The following is a 21974-nucleotide window of genomic DNA, read 5'->3' on the forward strand; positions in this document are numbered from 1 at the left end:
TTTCATTTTTTCCCTCGAGCTTGGAGGAAAGGCTCCCACAAAGAGTATCAATCAAAAACAGGGAGTTACAGCAGCTCTTCTCTTTCCTCTGAACCTTGAAGGAGAAGCTGGGGATGTGCAGGCTGGGTGTTAACGTGTCCTCAACTCAATCAAGTCTTTGCTGCAGTCTCTGTGCGCTGCTCTCTGGTGCTGGGATAACCACGTCCATAACGTGTCCCAGCTCCACAGGGTTTTCTCCAGCCCCTCAAAGGCATGACAAGGCTGGGAGCATGAGGCCTCATTCCCAATGATCAAATTTCCTGGTGTTTGATGCTCCCCTGGAAGTTTCCCTGAGCACGTGCGTGGGTTTTTTGCTTCCTCCCCAGTGCAACTGGGTGTCACGGAGAGCAGACCAGGGCCCCAAGACCATCGAGCAGATCCATAAAGAAGCCAAGATTGAAGAGCAGGAAGAACAGAGGAAGGTGCAACAACTCATGACCAAAGACAAGAGGAGACCAGGTAAAGTAAAAGCCAAGTTGGCTGCTCCTTTCACTCACTTCACATCCAGTGGCCTTAGAGGGAATCCCACATAAAAGGAAAATATCTGTGGGGTTTTTTCCTAAGTGTAATGAGCAAAGGGAACTGGGGCCTGAGGCTGGAATTGAGGCTGGAAAAGGAACAGATCTGCCATGGATTGGCTGTGGGGATTTTCAGAGGCAAATCTCATGGGTGAAAATAACCAACCACAGGCCAACAGTGCTGAAGATTTCCATTAATGCAAACCATGTTTGATTTTGTGACAGACTGCCAAAAACCTGTTTTAACAAGTTATTACTTGGGAGTCAGATTTGCCATCAATTCTAATGCACTGCAGAGTCTCATTTCAAGAGAAAAACATCTCATTTCAGAAGTAACTGTGTTGTCTTTAGTTGTTAAAGTCATGAGGTGCTGACTCTGTGTGAGGGAGTGTTTTGGCATCACCTTAAACTGCTCCTGGCCCTCAAGGCACTACCTAAAGATGAATTTGGAGTGACTGGGAAAATGAAGATTGGGACCAAGCAGGGCAAGGAGAAAGTAATTTTGGGGATTCCTTGATACTGAGGACTGTCAAATGAAAGTGCTTTGAAAACAGGATGTAAAGAAAATACATGTAGACTTTAATTATCCTAAAAGTGACACCAGGAGAAGATGAGGAACCTGTGAGTGCCTGAGGGGCTCCCTGTCAGAGCAACCAAGTGCTACAGGAGTTGTGGTGAGTGAGGAGTGAGTGAGGCTCTGGTCAGGGAAGGCATCTCACCTGCTCCTTCTGTGAGCTTGTGGGTGTGCAGCACCCACAGGAATGCAAAGAAATGCAGCCAGGAGCCATCCCTTCCACAAGCAGCCCTTGAAGGGAGTGAGAGCTGTTAATGCTCAGGCTGTTCTGTGAGAACACAGGCAGGCAGGCTGGTTGTGTCGTGTCAGTGTGAAGGACAGCAGATGAAGAGCAGCAGGGTGAGCTGAGGGTGGCTCTGTTTGTCATCCTCAGGTGTCCCGCGGGTCGATGAAGGCGGCTGGAACACTGTGCAGGGGGCAAAGAACAGCAGAGTGCTGGACCCCACCAAGTTCCTTAAAATCACCAAGGTAGGTGCCAGCACAAGCCTCCTTCAGGGCAATAAAGCATCTGTTAGTCCAGGAAGGACCAGGATGGTGTGTACAGGTCAAAACTTGGGGCTGGGACATTTTAAATCCTCAGAGTTAATACTGTGTGTAAATCAAGCTGCATTATCTTCTGGATGTTCCTGTTTTGTCCTGAGGGAAGGGAATGTGCAGAGTTTCTTTCACAGTGTCCTTTTAGTAATCCAGAAAATCTGCATTTTGTTCAGTGATGAAAATGTGAGCCAGGCTATTGTGTGATGTGCACAGCACCCATGTTCCACGGGTCTCAAACACCTGCTAGAAATCCTTGTCTGCCTCGAGTTCTTGAGACCCTATTCTGACACTGCTCCTCAGCAAAACAGGGAGGCCACATTTGCTTTGATGTGTCACAAACAGCAGCACTCCAGACTTGGAAGGCTCCAGCAGAATGGGGAGAGCAGTGTCTGCTTTTAGAGGTTTCTTGACTTGGTGGCATGGCTGCATCCCCCAATATGTGATAAACTCTCATGTTCATGATGCACATCTTCCTGTTATTTCACCATTACACTGCTGGATTTGGGACAGTTTTCCAGGCTGCAGGTTGGGAAAGTTGGAGATTTCTCCTTTGTCAAACTTCAGAACAGCTCTGGGTTTTCTTGCCAAGGAAAAGTCAGGCCTTTGTGTAAATCATTGACTCCTAAATATTCCCTTGTCCCACTTAGTGTCACTTGCCGTCAATTTTTACACTCAGTGCCTGGATTCTTGGAGAGCTGTAAAGCAGGACCTGGACAGACTGCAGCCCTTCTGCAGATCCAATCAGTTTGTTCCTTCTGAAAGTCATGAAACAGTCTCCAGAACTTCATTAGCAGGAGAGGTTCCTCCTGCCTGGGCTTACAGCTCAGCTGGGGAAAGCCCTTCTCCTCTGTTCCATACAAATGCAGCTGGTTCCACAGCAGCTGCTTTGGGAGGAGAGAGGAGATCCCCCGAGATCTGCGAGGTCACAACCTCCTTGTCAATAAATTCTCTCACTGAGCATTGTAAAATCAATGTTCTCTTCTTGCCAGACACCACTTCTTCCCTCCAAGTTCTGCAACCTGTTGTCATCCTTTGCCCTCTGGATTGTTTGGTGCCCTGCAGATCTCCCCCAAAGCCATGACTGGAGAGTTGATGGACAGTGAAACTGGTACACACATCACAAACAAACTGAACATCTTTCAAATATGGATATACTGAGCTTTTCCACCTTCCTGTGCTTCAGGATTCACAATAAAAAGAAGCTGCTGCTCTCTCTGAATGTCTCTCACTGACATTTGGAAAAGGCTCTTTGTGATGTCCTTTGTTGTTTGTGTTCTCCAAAAATATGTAAAATGTATTTTGGTGTTCACAAGACTGGGATTATTGCCAAAAAAATCTCCCATTTATTATTAAGCTGTACAATTTGCCCTTGTAATTGTACATCCTGGTGTGTTTTACAGCCCACAATAGATGAGAAGATTCAGCTCGTGCCTAAAGCCCAGTTGGGCAGCTGGGGGAAGGGCAGCAGTGGTGGAGCCAAGGCAAGCGAGATGGGTAAGTCAGGATGGTCCCTCACTCTCGGCTCTGCTGACAAAGAGCAGGTTGGGGTGGGGTTCATGGAACCAGGGAATGTTCTGAGCTGGAAGGGACCCCCAGGGATCAGAGTCCAGCCCCTGGCCCTGCACAGACACCCTAGCAAAGCCACCCTGTCCAAACCCTGCTGGAGCTCTGGCAGCCTCGGGGCCGTGCCCATTCCCTGGGGAGCCTGGGCAGTGCCAGCACCTCTGGGGGAAGAGACTTTCCTGATCTCCAACCTAAACCCCCCTGGCACAGCTCCAGCCCTTCCCTCAGGGCAGAGAGCAGAGCTGCCCCTCAGGAGGAGCTGCAGCCCCCAGTGGGGGCTCCCCTTTGGTCCTGTCCTCCCCTCTGTGTGTGACCTCCTGACGAGAAGGTTCAAGTGGGGCAGGAGCAGCCTTTTCCCTTGTCCCCATTGCTCTGAAACAGCTCCAGCTGAACTGCTTGCTGATGCTGAGGTAGCAGCAGCTCCTGACCTTGTCACTCTGCTCTGTGTTGTCTCCACCATCTCCAGACTCCTTGCGACCAAGTGCCACAAGTCTGAACAGATTTTCTGCCCTGCAGCCTCCAGTGTCCCCAGTATCTGCCTCTTCAGAGCTGGAATCTCGCAGGGCCTTAACGAGGTGAGTGTCGCTCCTTCCTCTTCACTGCTGTGCTTTGACCTCCTGCTCTGGGCACCAGCACTTGGAAAGAAGAGAATTCCTTGCTTTTCCAGGAATGGCTGGGTCCTTTACCCCCTCTGAGTTAGCTTCAAACATGCCTTAGTTTATAATATCATAGGAGACAGGGGTGGAATTAATTTTAAAAATATTTTGATGAATGTTTTAGTTTCCACTTCACCCTTCAGCCAAGGGTAGTTGTGTCTAACAGATTAAAAACTCTTCAGATAAAATGTAATAATAAATAGGTTGGATTTAATGGCTGTGAATTCAGCCAGGTCAGTAGGTTTATTTATCCAGGAAAACACACCTAAAACCTGGCAGAAACGCAGCATAAAACCGTTTCTGACCCTTCCCAGCAAGTGTGACCTGCCTGTGCACCCACATCCAACAAAAAGCTGCACAGCCTCTCTCTCACTCCAATTCCTTCAGGGCTGCAACCACTCCAGCTTGGAGCATGAAACATGTATTAACCCTCAATAATTTATTAACTCTAGACATGGTTTATAAATGTACAGTTCATTTAAAATGTCACTGGATCTTCCTTCCAGTGCACACAAGCTGCTGAAGTGTTTTCCTGGGTTGTGCCTCTAATGTCTTCCCTCCTATTTCAAGTAAAACTTGGGCTTACCTAGAAATTATTCCATTTTGGCATCATTTTGCCCATCTAACTCATTAACACAATAATTAATAGGACAGATCGTTGTCACCTGTTGCTGGGAGCCTTCACTAAAGATCAGCCATTCCCACCCCTGCCATGGGCAGGGACATTTTCCACCATCCCAGGCTGCTCCAAGCCCCGTCCAGCCTGGCCTTGGGCACCTCCAGGGATCCAGGGGCAGCCACAGCTGCTCTGGGCACCCTGTGCCAGGGCCTGCCCACCCTCACAGGGAGGAATTTCTTTGTTACAGCTGATCTAAAGCTCTCACACCATTTCAAAGTGAAACATAGTCTTTGTGTTATAAAATTCACAATTCAATGTATAAAATGGGTGCTGTAGAGCATTGCCTTTCTATGTTTCTGTGCCTGTCCACTCTGGGTATTTTTGTTTGCGCATCCCTGAAATTTGAGTTAATTTTGGTTGTAGGCACAGCTGTAAGAAACTGAATCAGCAATCCTGTGGGGCTTGGGGGGTGTTTTTTCCCTGCAGTGAAGCCCTTGAGCACCTTCTCTAACCTCTGAGCATGTTTTTGTTCGGTAGTCGCGGGAGCACGGGCAGGGAGAAGAACGACAAACCTCTGCCACCCTCCCTGTCCCGGCCCAACACCTTCCTCCGGGGCAGCAGCAGCAAGGAGCTGCTGCTGGACAACCAGGCCCAGGAGGAGCAGCGCAGGGAGATGCTGGAGACGGTGAAGCAGCTGACAGGAGGCATGGAGATGGACAGGAACAGCACCGAGACTGAGAGGAACAAAGCCAAGGAATCCGGTAACAGCTCCTCTGTGCTCGGGGAGTCTTGCTGAATGTGTGGAGAGGCACAAGGGAGAATCTGTCAGGAGCAGTGAGCAGGGGCTGTGCAGGGCACTGTCAGGCTGCTGCAGCTGGGATGTGCCTCCCAGAGCTGGGACACACAGCCGAGTCAGGCTGGGCCTCGTGTGCCTCACCAGCTCCTCTGTAGGAGCCAGCAAAGGTGAAAGGTTGCAGGTGCCAGCACAACATCACCCCATAACATTGTGCATAACATTCCCTCCTGCCAGCCTGGGCTGATGTGTTAGTGGGAAAATGGGGACACTTAGGGTGATGGTCCCAGTGGACAGAACCTTTACAGTAAGGACAGTGTTCTGCTCCTTCCCTGGGAATCATCTGGAATCTGCTGCAGAGAGGGAAACAGCTCGACTGTCACAGCACAGGCTTACCCTGAAGCTTCGGGATGTTGTAGACAATCCATGGACACCAGGTTTTGGGATGTGATTGGGAGATTGCCTTGGGCTGCTGCCCATCACAGTCAGCGTATTTAAACTTTGCTGCAACAGCTCCCATTTAATTATTTAAAATGGTGCAGAGCTTTGAAGGTGTTGACCTGTGTCACTGCCTGCTGTGATCCTGCAAGATCAAGTTACAGAAATACTAGGAGTTCATATGGGGGAAGAGTAGCCAGGAAAGAATCCCAGAATTGTTTGAGTTGGAAGGAACCTCAAAGCTCATCTCGTTCCAGCCCCCTGCTGTGGGCAGGGACCTTCCACCTGTCCCAGGTTATCAAAGAACTGCCCTGTGCCTGAGGATGGGACAGGGGACACACCTGCACTAGTGACTTCTGTTCTCAGAACATCGTCTCTAAAATGCTTCTTTTCTTTTTCCAAACATCTTCTGTTGCTGTATTTCCACCAGCCAAGCCAGAAGCTCCCCCAGCTCCAGTGCAAGAAAAGCCTTCACTTTCAGAAGAGGAAATAGAGAGAAAATGCAAATCTATCATTGATGAGTTCTTGCATATTAATGATTTTAAGGTAAGCGAGATGAAAACCTCACTGAACAGACAGCTCTGAGGGGCTGCAGTGATTTCTCTCCAGGATGTGTCTCTGTGAGCACCCAGCCCACACAGAGGCAGCAGAAGCAGTGGGGCCAGACAGAATCCAGGCAGCAGCACCAGCTCCATGAGCATTTTCAGGACAGTTGTCTCCCAGGCGTGTTTTCTGCCCTGCTGGCAATAGGAAAAACAGCCCAGCCTGTGTGTCTTAAGTAGCAAGACGGATGTGTATCTGTCATGAATCACTGAGCAGCTCCATAATACCAGCAATTTTGGAAGCAGAAAAGCTAGTGGGAAAATAAACAGAGGTTTTCATTTAGTTATCAAGGCATGTGTTATTCTGATCTGGAGGCAGATAAAGCAATACTAAATATTGAACAAACCACTCCAGAGGATTTTTAATAAACATTGGAAATTACTGAGCAGCTGTCATCACTTCCTAGTTAAAAGGTTGAAATTTTGTTTCCCTTGTAAATGGGTTTTTTAGCTCATCCAGGGAGTTTGCAAAAAGTATTACATTGGCTGCAAAGCTGCTTCATTTGATCTTTCACTGGAATAAATTTTAAAACCTGCCAAGTTTGAAATGGCAGCACTTGGGAGTTGCTGGCTTGGCACCCTGAAAGCAGAGTTGCTGCTTCCATTTCATTGGACTTTCAGTAATTAATTGGAAAGAGGAATATCCTCATGATGGATTGTTTAGAGTTCACATGTAGTTATTGGGATAAATTATTAAATACTTGGTTTGGAGAGGAAAACCCTTGCTCTGATTGGCAGTGAGCTGGCCTGGGACCCAGAGGCTGCTGAGCCAAGGAGTCTCTGCTCCTTTTCCTGCTCATGATGGGCTCCCCCAGGTGCCTGCGATGAAGGGGCCACTTCGGTTCTGTATTTCTGTGGCTGACTGGAACTGGAAATTAGACAGGACTGACTGGAAATTAGACAGGGCAGGGCTGGTTAAAAGTCCATGGATCAAGGCAGCTTGTTTGCATCAGGAATTACTTGGTACTAGGGAATTGTTGGTGCTTTTCAGGTGCAGCAAAGTGCTTAAACTCATGTTCCTGCAGCCACCCATGAGTGAGTTCCTGCTGTGTAGAGCAGAGGAATGGCTCTTTGCAGGTGTTTGGTCCTCAGAACTCAAACTGCTGACAGCAGGGTTCCCTGTGTGTCCCAGGACAGCAGGATCCGTCTGATGAGCTCCAACCCGAGCACTCAGGCCGGGACCAATGGGCCCCTGACCTGCAGGAAAAAGCCATACAGGGCCTGAGGAAACACACCTGAGGCTGCCAGCTCTTGGTAACTCAAGGCATAACTAGTCACAGAGCAGGTGCCTGTGGTCAGGAAGGCCACTGAGATCTGTGGGCTGGAGCCAGAAGATCACTGGAAGGTCCTTGTGATGGAAATGGAGGTTTTGGATGTGGGACTTGGAGAGCTGCTCTCGATGTCTCTGAGTGTTTTCTTTGTTTAGGCTGCAAAATGCATAAGTCAGAAAGTGGGATCTTTGGAAAGGGGAAATCTTCCTCCAAGTGGTCCCCAGCTATTTTCTGCTTACTGATGGGCTGTGGGTTTGTAACACAGGCATTTGTGCCATGTGTGACCCATAACAAATCTGACCTGATACCCTTTTTTTGACTTGACTTGATTTTTGATGCAGTAATAGGTATTTTGGTGGCATCCAGAAGACAATTCCTGCCATTTCACCTAGCAGCCCTGGGATGTAATTGTGTATTTTAAAAATTGTTACCTGAGTGGTATAAATTCCATTATTGCTATTACTGTTGTTTTTGTTATTATTATGCAATGAGGTTCCACAGCCTAATTCAGCTCTTTGCCTGGCATCCTCACTAAATACCCATTTCACCAGAAATCCCCAGTGTTACTCTTGTTTTTTCTGCTTTTCAGTTGAGGGGTGACTGATGTGTGTCATTCACAGGAGGCCATGCAGTGTGTGGAGGAGCTGAGTGCCCAGAACCTGCTGGCCGTGTTCGTGCGCGTGGGTGTGGAGTCAACGCTGGAGCGGAGTCAGATAACCAGGGACCTCATGGGCCAGTTGTTACATCAGCTGGTGCAGCTGGGAAAGCTGAGCAAGCAGGATTTCTTCAAGGGGTTGGTATTGTGCATGGAGAATCCACGGATTCTTTCACTCAGTGTTTCTTGCAAATGGATTCTGTGCCACAGAGAAATGATCTCCCGCCTTGTTTTGGTATCCTGCCCTCTCCACACATTCTTTTGGAAGGAATGCATGGTCTGGGTGTATTTATAAGGAATATTATTGTAATATATTTTAAAGTGTTTCAGATGCTTTAGTGAACATAAATATGTTCATATTTATATCAGCTTTTATTTTGGAGTTGATCTGTAGGTGTCTGTTTAAATGTTCTGCGCTGCATTTCTCCCTGTTTGCCTTTTGCAAATCCCTGAATGGAATTGGAAGAGGAGGCAGGGCAGGCAGAATCCTTCACACAACATCAGTACCTGGGAGCTCTGCAGCCTGTGCTCCCATCCATCCACAGAGCCTCACTCCTCTTTTATGCTACAAAACTTTTTAAAGTGCAGATTTCTTTGAAGTAAATGTCTCCAATTAAATTTGATTCAATACTTGATGTTTTTTCCTCCTCAAGTTTTTCTGAGACCCTGGAGATGGCGGATGACATGGCCATAGATATACCCCATATCTGGTTGTACCTGGCTGAGCTGGTGACCCCCATGTTAAAAGAAGGAGGAATCTCTATGAGAGAACTTACACAGTAAGTGATGCTTTCCCAGCTGTGGCTGTAGTGTTTTCTCAGAGTGGTTCCCATCAGTGTGTGAAGGATGAGCAGTGCTGGAGGCTCAGCTCCCCACAGGAGCTGATGGAAAGCTGGTTGCACATCCTTGGGGGCTGCACCGGCCTGAGAGCTCTGCTGGGAAGGGAGCTTGGTGCTTTCACCCTTGGAGAAAGGGTAAAACCAGGGGTTTTACCCATAAGTGAGCTTAAAACTGCCCCAGTGCTGCAGGGTGGGGTGACTGGGGAGCACAGAGGCTCTGGGAAGTGTCACAGAGGGAGGGGCTGTGTGGCTCAGAGGGGAAAGTGAAGGAGGGCTGGGTTAGGTGCGATATTTGGAATAATCTTCCCCCTGTCAGGGTGGTGGGGAGGTCCTATCAAAGGGTGCCCAGAGCAGCTGTGGCTGCCCCTGGATCCCTGCAAGTGTCCAAGGCCAGGTTGGATGGGGCTTGGAGCAACCTGGGATAGTGGAAGGTGTCCCTGCCCAAACTATGGGATTCCATGTCTCTACCACCTGGGCACTGCCTTAAATGGCACAAAACCTTGTCTGCAAGACCAGAAACCATTTCCTGGACCAGAATTCCTGTATTTTCTCTGTCCTCACATATTTGGGGATTATGTTGATAAAGTTGATGTGGTTATTTAAATTGATAAAGTTGAACGGTTCCTATTTCTATTACCAGTATATTAAGAAAGTAACAATCTTTTCCCTCTACCCAAAAGCAGCATCCCACAAAAATGAGTGGATTTGACATTAAATATAACATTTTTTGATGTAAAATTCTAGTCTTTCTAATTAGCCCTGTTGTGACAAGGTCACTGCATCTAAATGTTTTATCAGCAGTGCTGGATTAATCAAATCCTTCCTCCCTAGCAGAAGTTTAAGGTGATATCCTGCCTCAGTTTGATTACTACCTCTGGATTTGCATTTCAAATATGAACTATAAAGGAAAAACACCTGTTTTTCTTTCATTCTAGAGAATTTAGCAAACCCTTGCTTCCTGTGGGAAGAGCTGGCATCTTGCTTGCTGAAATCTTGCACCTTCTATGCAAACAAATGGTGAGTGCCCGGTGCTCCTGTGTTGCGGAGGGAGGAGTGGATGCAGCACTTGTGTTCATGCATGAAACCTACACCATTCCCACATGAGGACATTTAGGGACGGGCCAGCCAGTCCAGATAACTTAGGAAACCTGCCTCGCACCCCCAGTTTCCAACCAAGCCTTACGAGGTTCCAAAAAGTTAACTTTTTTTTTTCTCATCACTTTTCCCTTTTGCAGGTACCTTTGCACCTGGCTTCTCCCAGAAGCTAAGAGTGCTGAAATCCTGCAGGAGGGACATGCTCAAGGGATTTCTGGGCTGAGCAGAAGCAGCAAGTGCCGGGAATCTTGCGAGAGAACTGTTCTTGCAGAGCGGAGAGGTTCTCAGGGTTCGGATAAGCTTCCGATGGCCTCAGACTGCTGTGTGCTTATCCAAACTAAACCTGCCGACTCTCGAGGTTCACCCAGCCCTGGGGTAGTGACACCTCCTCACCCCATGACTCCGAGAGCTCTCTTTCACACCTCACAGCTGCGTATCCAACCAGTTTGGTGGTTTCCCTATAACTCGTCTCCATTTTTGTCTTTTATTTTTTCCTTTTTTTTTGATCCAGCTAAATCCTGCACTTTGAATAGTGTCTATTTCCAACCCTGTAAAATCCCTCACTTGTCTTTTTTTTTCTTTTTTTTTCAAGCATGCATTCAAGTAAGGTTGAATGTTCCAGGAGCATTTCAGTCCAACAGTACAAAGAGTGACTTTTTATTTATTTATTTTAGTCTTGTGCTTGTTTGGACAGTCAACTTCCATTTTTTTAAAAACTATTCTGTGAAAGAAAAGCTGCTGTGCTCTGGGTGTGGAAGCACAGCCTTGGGTCTCTGTTTCTGCCACAGCTTTCTGATTAGATCTTGTCTGGGCCAAGACTTGGACTCGGGTATTTCAGTGTAACATCAGCCATCGAATCCAGATCTCGATGGATCAGAGCAGGAACCATGCACAGGCTCTTAATAACCTGTACTGTAAACTGAAAATTGTAATCTTTGTAAAGTTAAAATCAGGCTGCGTTTATTAGCTTGGCTTAGGCTACTCAGTGATCTCCTGTGGGCAGGTGCTGTAAGGTGAAACCTTGGCAAAGCGTTTGGGTGAAAAGAGCTGGTTGTGCTCAGCATTTTTAATCTTGTCAGAACTGTATGTGTCAGAGCTGTGTTTGCTGAGGCAGGAGGCTCAAAGGTCAGTGTGACATTAGAGGCTGCAAAAGGCTGAATTGTCTGTGCTCAAAGGCACTGCTCTCAAGGTTTGCATAAACTCTAGGAACTGTAGAGAGGATTTGGGATTATGTGCCTGAATTTGAGGCTTGGTCTCTGCACAGAAAACAGCTGTGTAAATGAGGAATTTTCTCAAAGGAGCAGTTTGCCAGAGCCTTGCTGTCAAGGCAAGAGAGTGTGAGTCATGGAGTAAGTCAGGAGAAGGATCTGAGTCACCCGTGGCAGCTCTGTGTCAGGCCGTGGGAAAGTGCCCTGTTCACGTGTCACTGCTCCTGGGTAGCCTCGGAGGTCGTTGTGAACCCCCCGTGTCACTTCTGCCTTGCCCATTCCCCGTCACGAGGCGCTGCCCACCTGACAAGATGTGCATACCGGGGCATTGCACACATGGTTTCTCTTGCACGGGGGCTCCAGATGTTCTCACTCATTGCCAGGTGTTTGTTGGGTGGCTGAACTGTCCTTTATTCCTCCTGACACAGCTGCACCATTCCGGCCCCTGTGAGTTCCTGGGTTGTCCCTCAGCTCTTAAAATTGACACTGCTTGTGTTTCAGAGCCATAAGAAAGTGGGAGCCTTGTGGAGGGAGTCTGGCCTCAGTTGGAAGGACTACTTGCCTGAAGGGGAGGATGTACACACCTTTCTCATGGAACAAGTGAGTTCAGCTTGATCATCCTGTTTGTTCATCCTCTCCCATCCCATTCTTACGTGCAGTTGGAATATGGGGTGAAGTGTCTCCAAGCTGGGGTAGATGATTTCTGCACCACCTTTTGAAGCACAGGGAGGACAAGCCTGTCCCCACTGCTCCCAGACATGTATCTCCAGTCACCATGCAGGAGTCCTGTTTCTCCAGATGGGAAAAACATTCAATAATGAGTTTTGGAGCAGGGACGGACAATTTGCAGAAGGGCAACAATTAATGCTAGTAGTTACTAACTCATCCCACCTTGGATTATGATCCTGGAGGGAGCCAGGACTGATGGAGGCATTTCACCTCTTGCTGGTGCTGCTCCTCAGGCAGTCACTGTCTTCCTTTGGAGCTCCAAGTGATCTACTTCCCTGTTCTGGCACTTTGGAAGTGCTGCAGAAAATTAAATGATTACCATGGCCTGGGCCTTGCTGAGGGGACTGCCTTTCTTCTGTCACAGTTTCCAAGGAACTGGGGCATTGGTTGCAACTCCTTTGAGCCAATGCCAGCTGTGGTTGTTGCATTCCAGCCCCTGTAGCTCCAGCCAGGCAACACACACTTGATTTTGTGCTCTGCTGTGCAGGGCTGGAGCTGCCTCATTGTCTTTGCTGGATAATGGAGTTCCCATGTGTTTGTAAAATGCTTTGGAACAGGGAAAGTTTATATTGTAACAATAACTGAGCAGCTGAAAGATGCCAGGAAGCAGAATTAAAAGTAGTTTCCTGCTTCAGTCTGGTGTAGGTCAGTCCAGGAAAGTACATTTCACTAATTCTCATCATCACATGTTGCAGAAGTTGGAGTTCACAGAGTCTGACTGTTCCAGTTCCTCAGAAGCACTTTCAGAGAAGGAACTCTCTGCAGAAGAGCTGAACAAGCAGCTGGAAAAACTCATTGTTGAGGACAAAGCGAATGATGAACAAATCTTTGATTGGGTAGAGGTACAGAGAGATTTTCACCCTCCCTGCAGATTGTTTAACTGCTTTTGTAAATATGTTCTGGTCTGAACATCTCAGGGTATGGGACACTGCGAGGATTTGGTCTGTGCAAAGAATTAAAATCTAAAATATAATCAATATTTAAGAGTCAGCTTCAGGAAGGAAGATTTTAGCCATATTAATTGTGTAACCTTTTAAATACTGTAGACTTTCAGACACTGAATGTCCTGCTTCTGCAGGATAGTACATTTTAGATGTACACTGCTACATCATTTCTTCAGAAATTAGGGAAGAGAAGCTTCTCACTACTTTTTTCTAGCATGACTTCTCCGAATTTCCCCCTGTAAAAACATCTTGGGCAGTCACTGAGAGCACCTTTTCCCAGCACACTGGGCCAGGCACTGGAAGAGAAAATAAAAATAAAGAAAAAAAAGAGAAAAAGGCCTGTCAACCCACTCTGCTCTCAGTCTCTGGCTGCCTTCTTTAAGTCAGATGTTTAGTGTCTGAAATTATACCCAACCTATGCATTTACATCTGTGCTTACACTGAATCTTGGTCAGCTTCAGTTCAGTTATTTCTGTGGCAGAGCAATGTGTTAGAAATGCCATTTTTCCACTGCTGTTAGAGGAGTTGAGAGGGGAATGAAAGCAGCACTGAAAATCTGGGATCACCCACAGGCCCTTTGGAGCCTTGGACTGGTTCCACAGCCATTCCCTGAATTTCTTTTACAAAGCAAACAATCTCCACCCAAGGAACACACCGTAAAGTTTGCTGGAAAAGCCTAAAACTCTTTGAAACTGTGTAAGGGTGTTTTGGGAGCCCAGCATGGTTGGTTTGGTTCTGCAGACAAACAGCTCCTTGTGGGAGGCCTTCAGTGGCACGTGGATCCCATGAGAACTGGCGTTTGTTGCCTGTTGACATCCCTGAGGGAGTTTGAAGGAGTGAGTGGGGAAGCCAAGTGTTGCAGGGGTGAGCTGGGTTTGTGCTGAAGCATCAGCTGAGCCTGGACTTGTTGCCAGATGCAGAGCTGGAGTTTTGCAGTCCTGCAGCACCGTGTTTTTAACTGGTCCATTTACTCTTGATTCCAGGCTAATCTAGATGAAACCCAGATGAGTTCACCTACATTCCTTAGAGCTTTAATGACAGCAGTTTGTAAAGCAGCCATTATAGGTGAGTAACTTGCAGTGTAAACACCACACAAACCAAACCTGCGAAGAATTATTTGGCGTTTTTCAGGTTTCTATCGCATTTCACTGCCCAAGGCTGTGTTTTATCACACACTAAGGCTTTTCCATCATTCAGGATTGTGCCTGAGAGCAGGGTGTCCCTTCCCCATGTGACAGCCAGGCGCTTTGCCGGGTATGATGTTCCTGAGGTGACCCTGCTGTGTCCCAGTGACCTTGTGTGAGCAGGGGCTTCAGACAGCGCTGGGTAATGCCAGGCTGTTCGTTGATTTCCTTAACGAAGGTGGAAATGACTGAGATCATCATTAAGGCAATTAACATTTCCACTCCTGCCTTTGCGTGGGCAGCCCAGCGTGGGCTGCGTGAAGAAGCCAGTCTGGGGCTCAGGCTTGTAAGAGTTTTATACCCAAAGTTTAAATTTTGGAAAGATGATTTATGTGGATTGCCTGACTGTTCAGCTGGAAATACAGGAAAGGGAGGGCTCCCAAATCAGACACGTGAGCCTCAGACCCTCAGGGGAGGGTTGAGTAAAGCACTGCATCCAGAAACATCTGCTCTGTTCACTTAGTTTTCTTTGACTTTACTGTTGGCATCTGGCACAGCAAAAAGTGGTGCTTGTAAAGGGTCTGGCTGTGCTCTGAGCTGTGATTTGGGGGAGAGAATGGGCTGGATTCCACCATGTGAGGGAGGAGAGGGACAGCCCAGCTCCTTCCTCTCTCTGGGAACAGAACCTTGCTTGTGCCACCTAGTGTTAACAGAGACATGACACAGGACTTCATTTCCAATGTTTGAGGGTTTTCTGTTGTGTAAGGAAAATCATCCTCTGGTTTAAGTTTTGACCTTGCCTCTAAGTGAGTTTTCTTCTTTTGTTTTCAAAATATCACTTAATTGGGTTGCATGACCTACTTGAAAGCTGCTGAACAATTGATCCTTTTGGCTGATGGGCTTCTAATGCATATTTTTTATATATTGACTATTTCTATATCATGTGCAACTTATGATTCTGTTTCTGCCCTGGTATTTTTAGTAAAAAAAGAATTTTCTAAAAACCTTCTAACCATCTAAACAGTTGCCTGTGGAGACACGATTTGCACTGCAAAGTAAGGTTGTGCGATTGCTGTTTGCATAGAATAAAGTAATATAGTATATAATAATAAAGTAATAATCAATATTTGCAAATAATAAAGGCAGTCAAAGACCTGTCCCTGTTGCCATGTGCCAAGCTGACCCTGCTTTCTCCTCTTCCTCTCAGCGGACTCTTCCAGCTTCCGAGTGGACACTGCTGTTATCAAGCAGAGAGTGCCCATCTTACTCAAGTACTTGGACTCAGACACAGAGAAGGAACTACAAGCACTTTATGCACTACAAGCATCAATAGTAAAACTTGATCAACCTCCTAGTAAGTGTTGCCTCTGTGCTGGGAATTTGAGCCCACATAAGGGAATAGGGGTTCTATGGGAGACTGGAGGAGGATGTGCTTTTCCTTACCTTTGTAGGTAGCAGATGAGAGAAGCTGGTGTGGGTGGGCTCAGCTTGTCCAGATCCCAGCTTTATAGAGCAGCTCAGGTTCCCAAATGCTTGGCCAGAGGCCAGCTCTTCTTTTGGTTACTCCTGTGAGCAGCCACACAGGAGGAAGGACTCACCTCTGTTGATAAAAAGAGAGCAAAAAAAGAGCAGTAAAAATTTGTTGAGTTTGCAGTACCTGGGTATGTGAGAGCATGGGGCTTGTTACTGCATTGCTACTCCACAGATGTCTGTGGGATTGGAGGAAATAAAATGAGTTGGTCAAGTGATGAGTTTTGTCCCAGAGATGCTACAGAAAACATTGTGGGACAAGAGGCGAGGGAGTGGCCAAAGAAACAGGGATTCCCAGGGAATCTGCAGCTCAAAATCTGAGACTGCCTCCAAACGTCCAACACCATCATCCTTAGTGGCCATTATGGCATTAGTTGGGCATTATCTCTCCTGATGAGCCACAAAAATCCACGGCTGGAGGGAATCCAGACGTGTGGTCCAGAGGAGATGGGCTGCTGTGGTCCTGCTTGCCAGCTAATCTCCAGATAATGTATTCCCACAGCTGCTTTCCCAGCTTTCCCTCTCCTCTGACAGTGTCAGAGGGGTCAGTTCTCCCCCTCACCTGAGTGTGAGCAGCCAGGAAGCAGTAACTGAGTAAGAGCCCCTTGTTTTCCTTGTCTGTCCATCTCCTGTGCCAGGAGGTCACGTTAATCCCCTTATCTGCAGCCCATCTCTGTCCACAGCCACAGCTGACAGATGTTCCTCCCATTATTCCATTCCTGCAGATTTGTTGCGGATGTTTTTTGATTGCCTGTATGACGAGGAGGTCATTTCGGAGGATGCCTTCTACAAGTGGGAAAGCAGCAAGGACCCGGCGGAGCAGAACGGGAAAGGAGTAGCGCTAAAATCCGTCACGGCGTTCTTCACGTGGCTACGGGAGGCCGAAGAGGAGTCAGAGGATAATTAAAACTTAAAATACAGATTTAAAACAAACAAACAAAAAAGAAACAATTTAAGTATTTTTTTAAAAAGTTTCACGTCTTCGCCAATCACAGTGCAGCAAGGCCAATTCTCTCTCGCAGACCCCCCTTGCCCCACACATGCACGAATGGGAGAGGTAAAACCCGATAAACACCGAGGTGATCATGGAGGCAAAAAGGTACTTGAAAACAAACCCACAAAAGTAAACTTCAAACCTGAGGGCGGGAGCACTAAACCAAAATACATGTATTATTTATAGAAAATATTTTCTGTTTTAATCTTTTTCTTTTCTTTTTAAACAAGGACTCATACTTAGGAAAACACACAGCAAAACAAATCCGTTTAGCAAAAACAAGTTGAAAACTTTTAATTTATTATTTTAAGGGCTGCAAATGCCAGTGTAATTTTTAAATTTGCAGTTTCTGTAAACAAATTGTATAATAGAACAAAAGCAGAGAAATAAATTTCCCTCCCCTTCATACACACCTCAGTTTTGTTTCAAAGCATGATAAATAGACAAAACTTTGAAGGGGGTTGGGTGAGCTAGATGAGGACAAGATCAATTTTTTTTTTATTGTCATCAGATTTTTCTGCCTGCCTCTCAGCTTGCTTCAGAAATTTAAAAAGAAAATAGTAATCAAACCATACATAACCTTGGATTGGAAGGAAAATGCATTTGAGAAAACCGCTGCGGACCAGAGTGCTCCGAAAATAACTCATTGAAAACCGTGCTACCCCGGGGAAAAAAGTACTAGTGATACTTTGAGAACCTTTAGAGCAACTTTAAGGCTTGTAAATACATAGAACAAATATTTAAAAAAAAAAAAAAAAAAAAAAAAAGAAAAGAAAAGGAAAAAAGAAATTGACTCAATACTATTTCTTTTCACTTTCAAAATATAAAGAACAAAATAAAGACAAACATTGCAAGTTTAAAAGAAAGTAAAACGACTTCTCCTTTGACAGCTGCTGAATGTGTGCACCATCCTGAGCAGTGCTGGCTTCCTCGGCATGCCGTAGGTCCTCGGGCCCAAATTGTGTACATATAGTGTGTGTCTGTATGTGTGACTACCAAAAATGAAGGGTGAGAGCAATTGTTGTTTAAAAAAAGGAAAAAAGGGGTTGCTGTTGTGCCGAGAAACTTCCCTGGCCCGGGAGCAGCCGGTGGCTGCAGGGCCATGTGGGTGCAGTCGGTTCCGAGGCTGGGACGTGACCTCAGGGCAGACGGTGCCCGACCCCAGCTCTGGGTTTCTCCAGCCGCGTGGCAGCTGTGTCTCTGTGACTTGGATCAGTGGCATCATCTGGGGACCTGTGACCCTGGCAGCTCCGGAGGTCGCAGCTGTGTGAGCCGAGATCCGCCAGCCCCGCGCAGCCAGAGCCGGCCGGGGAGCCCGGGCACGGCTGGAGGAGCAGCCGGGGCCGCGTGTGCAGCACCAGCGGGAACACAACTCCCCTGAGCCCAGCAGGAGCCGCTCCCGGTGCTGCTCCAAACCCAGCTGCTGCTCAGGACGGGAAGGCCCTCGCGTGTCTCCTCAGCCACCAAAGATGACCTGCTGACTCGCTGTGAGAAGCACCTACCATCAAGGACTCTGCAAAGCTGGGGAAGCCCTGAAATGTGGTTTGTGAACTGTGGGCCGTGGGCCATGAGTAATTTGCTGGGAGTGTCTGCAGCACTGACTGCTCACATGATGCTGTCCTTTTCTTTCCAGCTGCTAAATCACTTCTTAAAAAAAAAAAAACAAAAAAAAAAACCAACAAAAAGAAACAAAAAAAAAAAGGGAAGAAAAGCTACAAATACATTAAATGCTTTCCTAATCTTACTTTTACATGTAAACAATTGCTGTACTTGCCTGAGGATGTGATTTGATCACCACGGGGAAGGGATGAGGTGCCTGGTTGTGGCCAGAGGGGAGATGTCCATGAGACACTTTCCCTGTTAATGTGTTCCACCCCATGAATCTGAGCTAGAGAATCCATGGCCTAAAACACTAGAGCATTGTTTGGTAATTTTTTTTTTAGTAACAATAAAACATTTCTCTGATGTTTTGTTAAAAAAAAAGAAAAAAAAGAAAAAACATTCTCACTGTTAATATATGCTCATGTATCTGTGTGTACCACATCCAGTGATGTTACTGACTGAGGGGAGAGAGCAGGGAAGCTCTTGGCTGTCCTGTTGCAGCCCCCTGCAAAAATTAATGGCAGATGTTATCATAAGGCAGAGTTTTACTAAGCTCCCAGGGTACAAAGCATTAGTGATTGTGGAGCAGAGCCCTGTTAGAAGTAGTTTATCTCACTGCTTTGGAGAACAGCTCCTGGAAAGGAGCTGCAAAGATCATCTTGGCAAATGCAGCTGGTACATTCAGGTCTCACCTGTGAAGGGAAATGGGTCATTTCAGCTTGGCAGGGTGAGCTGTTCTGAAATAACACCTGATGTGAATGCTGTGTGACATTACAGATGGCATGAAGTGAATAATCCATTGGTCCTGGCCACTTCCCACTCATGTGTGAGTGCAGGGAATCACTCCCATGAAGGGAGCAGGCAGGCAGTGTACATGCAGCAGCCAAAAATGAGCTTTTGTGGCTACAAAACCATCCCAGCTGAGAGGTCTGGCAGCAAGTTATTACCTGTCCAGGTGAGGGGAGCAGCCCCTGAGTTCAGCTCACCAGTTTTCATCTGAAACACTGGTTCAGAGTTAAGGAAATTCTCATTGCCAGATCTCTTAACTGTGGGGATATGTAACTTTGGGAGAGCTGTTCCTGTATGCAGTGTTGAGTTGGTGATAATCAGCTGCTCTTTGCTTAGTGGAGCTGTCACTTCATGTGCCTGCTTTGGGTAAAATAAGTCATCACTGTAATTCCAAAAGAGATGTAGAAAAAGAATCACAACTTCCAGCCCCTGGTCCTCCAGTGATGACAGCACCTGCCTCGTTAGCAGTCAGGATCTAGTTCAAATTAGGATGTTCCTAGGAGAGCAGCAGCCTGTGCAGGCTGCTCACTCCATGACGTTTTCCTGCTCCAAATTCCTGCTGGCTCCAGTGGTTGTTTCTATTCTACACTTGCTCCAGAATGAAACAAACTTTGGTGTATTTAAGTGAATTTTCATTCACTTGCTAGATCTGGTATAAAAATGGGCTGTTGAATTTGGAAATAGAGGAATGGGATACCCCTTGGAAAGGGGGAAATGTTTGGAAAGGTAAAGATAAGTAAGTAGAACCTTAAGGGTAGGTGTGAGGGGGCAGCAAGGGAGACCAGCTGGGAGATGGTGTAGAGTGACACTGGGAAAAGTATGGAGAACTAATTATTAGGAAGCTGGTAAGGAATAAAGAGATCAAAAATGATGTCTTGAAAGCCATGAAGAGGCAGAGAATATACATTTTGGGGTTGAAAGCAGAAAATGAGTGATTTTTGCAGAGAATTAAAGGAACTACAAGGATCACAGTAAGACTGCAGCTGAAAAAGACTAATTGGAAGAGAATTGTGAGTTGTTCTGGTGATAATTAGAGATGTCTCAGGTGATGTGAATCAGCAACTGAGTGGGAAATTGCAGTTTAAAGGACTAAGTCCCCATTTCAGGACATGTAAAAGGGAAAAAAAATCTCTTAATAAGTAAAGTAGAAGTAAGAATTTAAAAAGCAGCTCAGGCATAAAGACAAGAATTATGTGTGTGTCTGCAGGAAGGGCAACACCACCACGTAACAGCTCCTTCTGTAATGCTTATTTTGCTGTGGGCAGAAAGCCTCTGGAAGTTTGTGTGTGGCTCAACAAGTGAGAGACCCACATGGATTAAATGTTTGGTTCAGTGATGGTTATGGGATTGTTGTGCTTGGCATCACTCCCTGTGCAGATACACAGGGCCAGTCTGGAGAGAGCAGTGACCATCCCCTCATGGCTGGGCACAGAACCAAAACAATCCCCTTGGATACATATTCAGGGATAACGAGATCTGAAGGTAAAGACCTTCTCAGGGAATATTGGATTGTATATATGATACTAGATTTGTTTTTCAAAGTACAAGCTGAAGAAGCAGCAGCAGAACATGGAGTTCTAGGGATGAAAGAGCAGAGTGACAGGATAGGATGGGACAGGATGGATGGAAAAAAGGCTCAAATTCTCCCTGAGCCAGGTGGACTGCAGGTCAGAAGGGGATAAAGAGCTTCCTAACATAGATGTAAAAGCTGAGGTAAAAGTGGAAAAGCAGAAAATTGACAAAAACTTGGGGTGACAACACCAGAGGCAAGGCCTGAATATATTCAGAGCTGAAGTTTGGAGCTGCAGATCAATGTTGGAACAGCGTTTGGCAATAGAGACACAGCAGGATCAAGAATGTATTGGCAGAAGATGATTTCAGCAGGTGCACAGTTTGACAGGAGGGTAATAATCATGTGGCAGGTAGATGTTAAGCCTCACAGAAGGGTGCTTATTAAATTCCAGTGCATTCACTTTAAATAAAAAAATGTGGCAATGTGGGCAAAATATGAGTTTGTGTAGGGTAAGAAAGTCAACAAAATAACCCCTGGAATGGAGTTGCCATGGGCAGATTTAAAACATAATTCAAAACTGTATCTAAACCTGAAACACAACAGGTTCCATGTTTCTAGGAGAAGAACAACATGTGGCATTGCTCTGGGCACTGGGTGGAAACAGTAAAACCCTTGACCAGAAAATTTTACAGCGACTCCTTGGGAGCAAAAGCGATGTGTCTGGATGATCTGCAAGCAACATAGCCAAAGCCCAAAGCTGTGGGGAGGCTCAGGAGAGGTCTAAGGAACAGCAAGGTGGAAGCAAATGGAATGATTTTCAGGGGAAAAAAAAGAGTTGGAATCTTCCTAGTCCATGGCACCTGTGGGCAGGAAAGGTATTGAAAAGGCTTACTAGTTACTAACAGTGCTTAGTACTTGCTAAAAGTACTTTAATACTTATTATTTCTGACAATGATAGTGCTTGACACCATCACAAATAACTCTGGCAGCAGTTCCCTGCTGCAGCCTGATTCTCTGGCCATGGATTTCCCTGTTCCTTCCGTGCTGGCCCACAGCTTCATTCCCGTCACTGTCACATACAGTGTGTGTCACAGTGGGAACAGGAAGAGGGACACAGATGACACAAACCTGCCCAAAAAGTGGAGCAGAGGAGACAGAGCAGTGTGTGATCCTGTGGCTTTAAGGAATGTGAAGGGTCAAAAATGAGAAAACTGCTCGGACAAGAGAAAGTGGATGAAATTGCTGTGTTGTATTGGGAGTCACCATCCCTGGAGCTGTTCAAAATGTGTGGATGTGGCACTTGAGAACATGGTTTAGTGCTGGCCTTGGCAGTGCTAGGGGA

The 21974-nt window shown here is 46.5% G+C and overlaps 1 protein-coding gene across 14 annotated transcripts in view; it reads left to right on the forward strand.

Moving 5' to 3' along the window:
• The window catches only part of EIF4G3 (eukaryotic translation initiation factor 4 gamma 3), a 113850-nt gene extending 95121 nt beyond the window's left edge, over positions 1-18729 (forward strand). For 11 of the 14 annotated variants that reach the window (XM_088066657.1, XM_088066651.1, XM_088066653.1 and 8 more), the window contains 14 exons: positions 366-498; positions 1505-1599; positions 3069-3162; positions 3698-3806; positions 5044-5267; positions 6168-6283; positions 8231-8403; positions 8919-9044; positions 10040-10121; positions 11909-12007; positions 12832-12978; positions 14064-14145; positions 15412-15558; positions 16460-18729. In XM_088066657.1, the coding sequence (XP_087922783.1) occupies positions 366-498; positions 1505-1599; positions 3069-3162; positions 3698-3806; positions 5044-5267; positions 6168-6283; positions 8231-8403; positions 8919-9044; positions 10040-10121; positions 11909-12007; positions 12832-12978; positions 14064-14145; positions 15412-15558; positions 16460-16641 (1809 nt within the window). In that variant the 3' untranslated portion in view covers positions 16642-18729. The other 3 variants (XR_015774500.1, XR_015774499.1, XM_088066656.1) reach the window with 3 other exon arrangements.
• Positions 18730-21974: the final 3245 nt, after the last annotated feature.

This window comes from Pseudopodoces humilis, chromosome 24 (assembly GCF_049639895.1).
Source record: "Pseudopodoces humilis isolate 2021_Gansu_Grassland_sample_001 chromosome 24, ASM4963989v1, whole genome shotgun sequence".
In the NCBI taxonomy this organism is placed as follows: Eukaryota; Metazoa; Chordata; class Aves; order Passeriformes; family Paridae; genus Pseudopodoces; species Pseudopodoces humilis.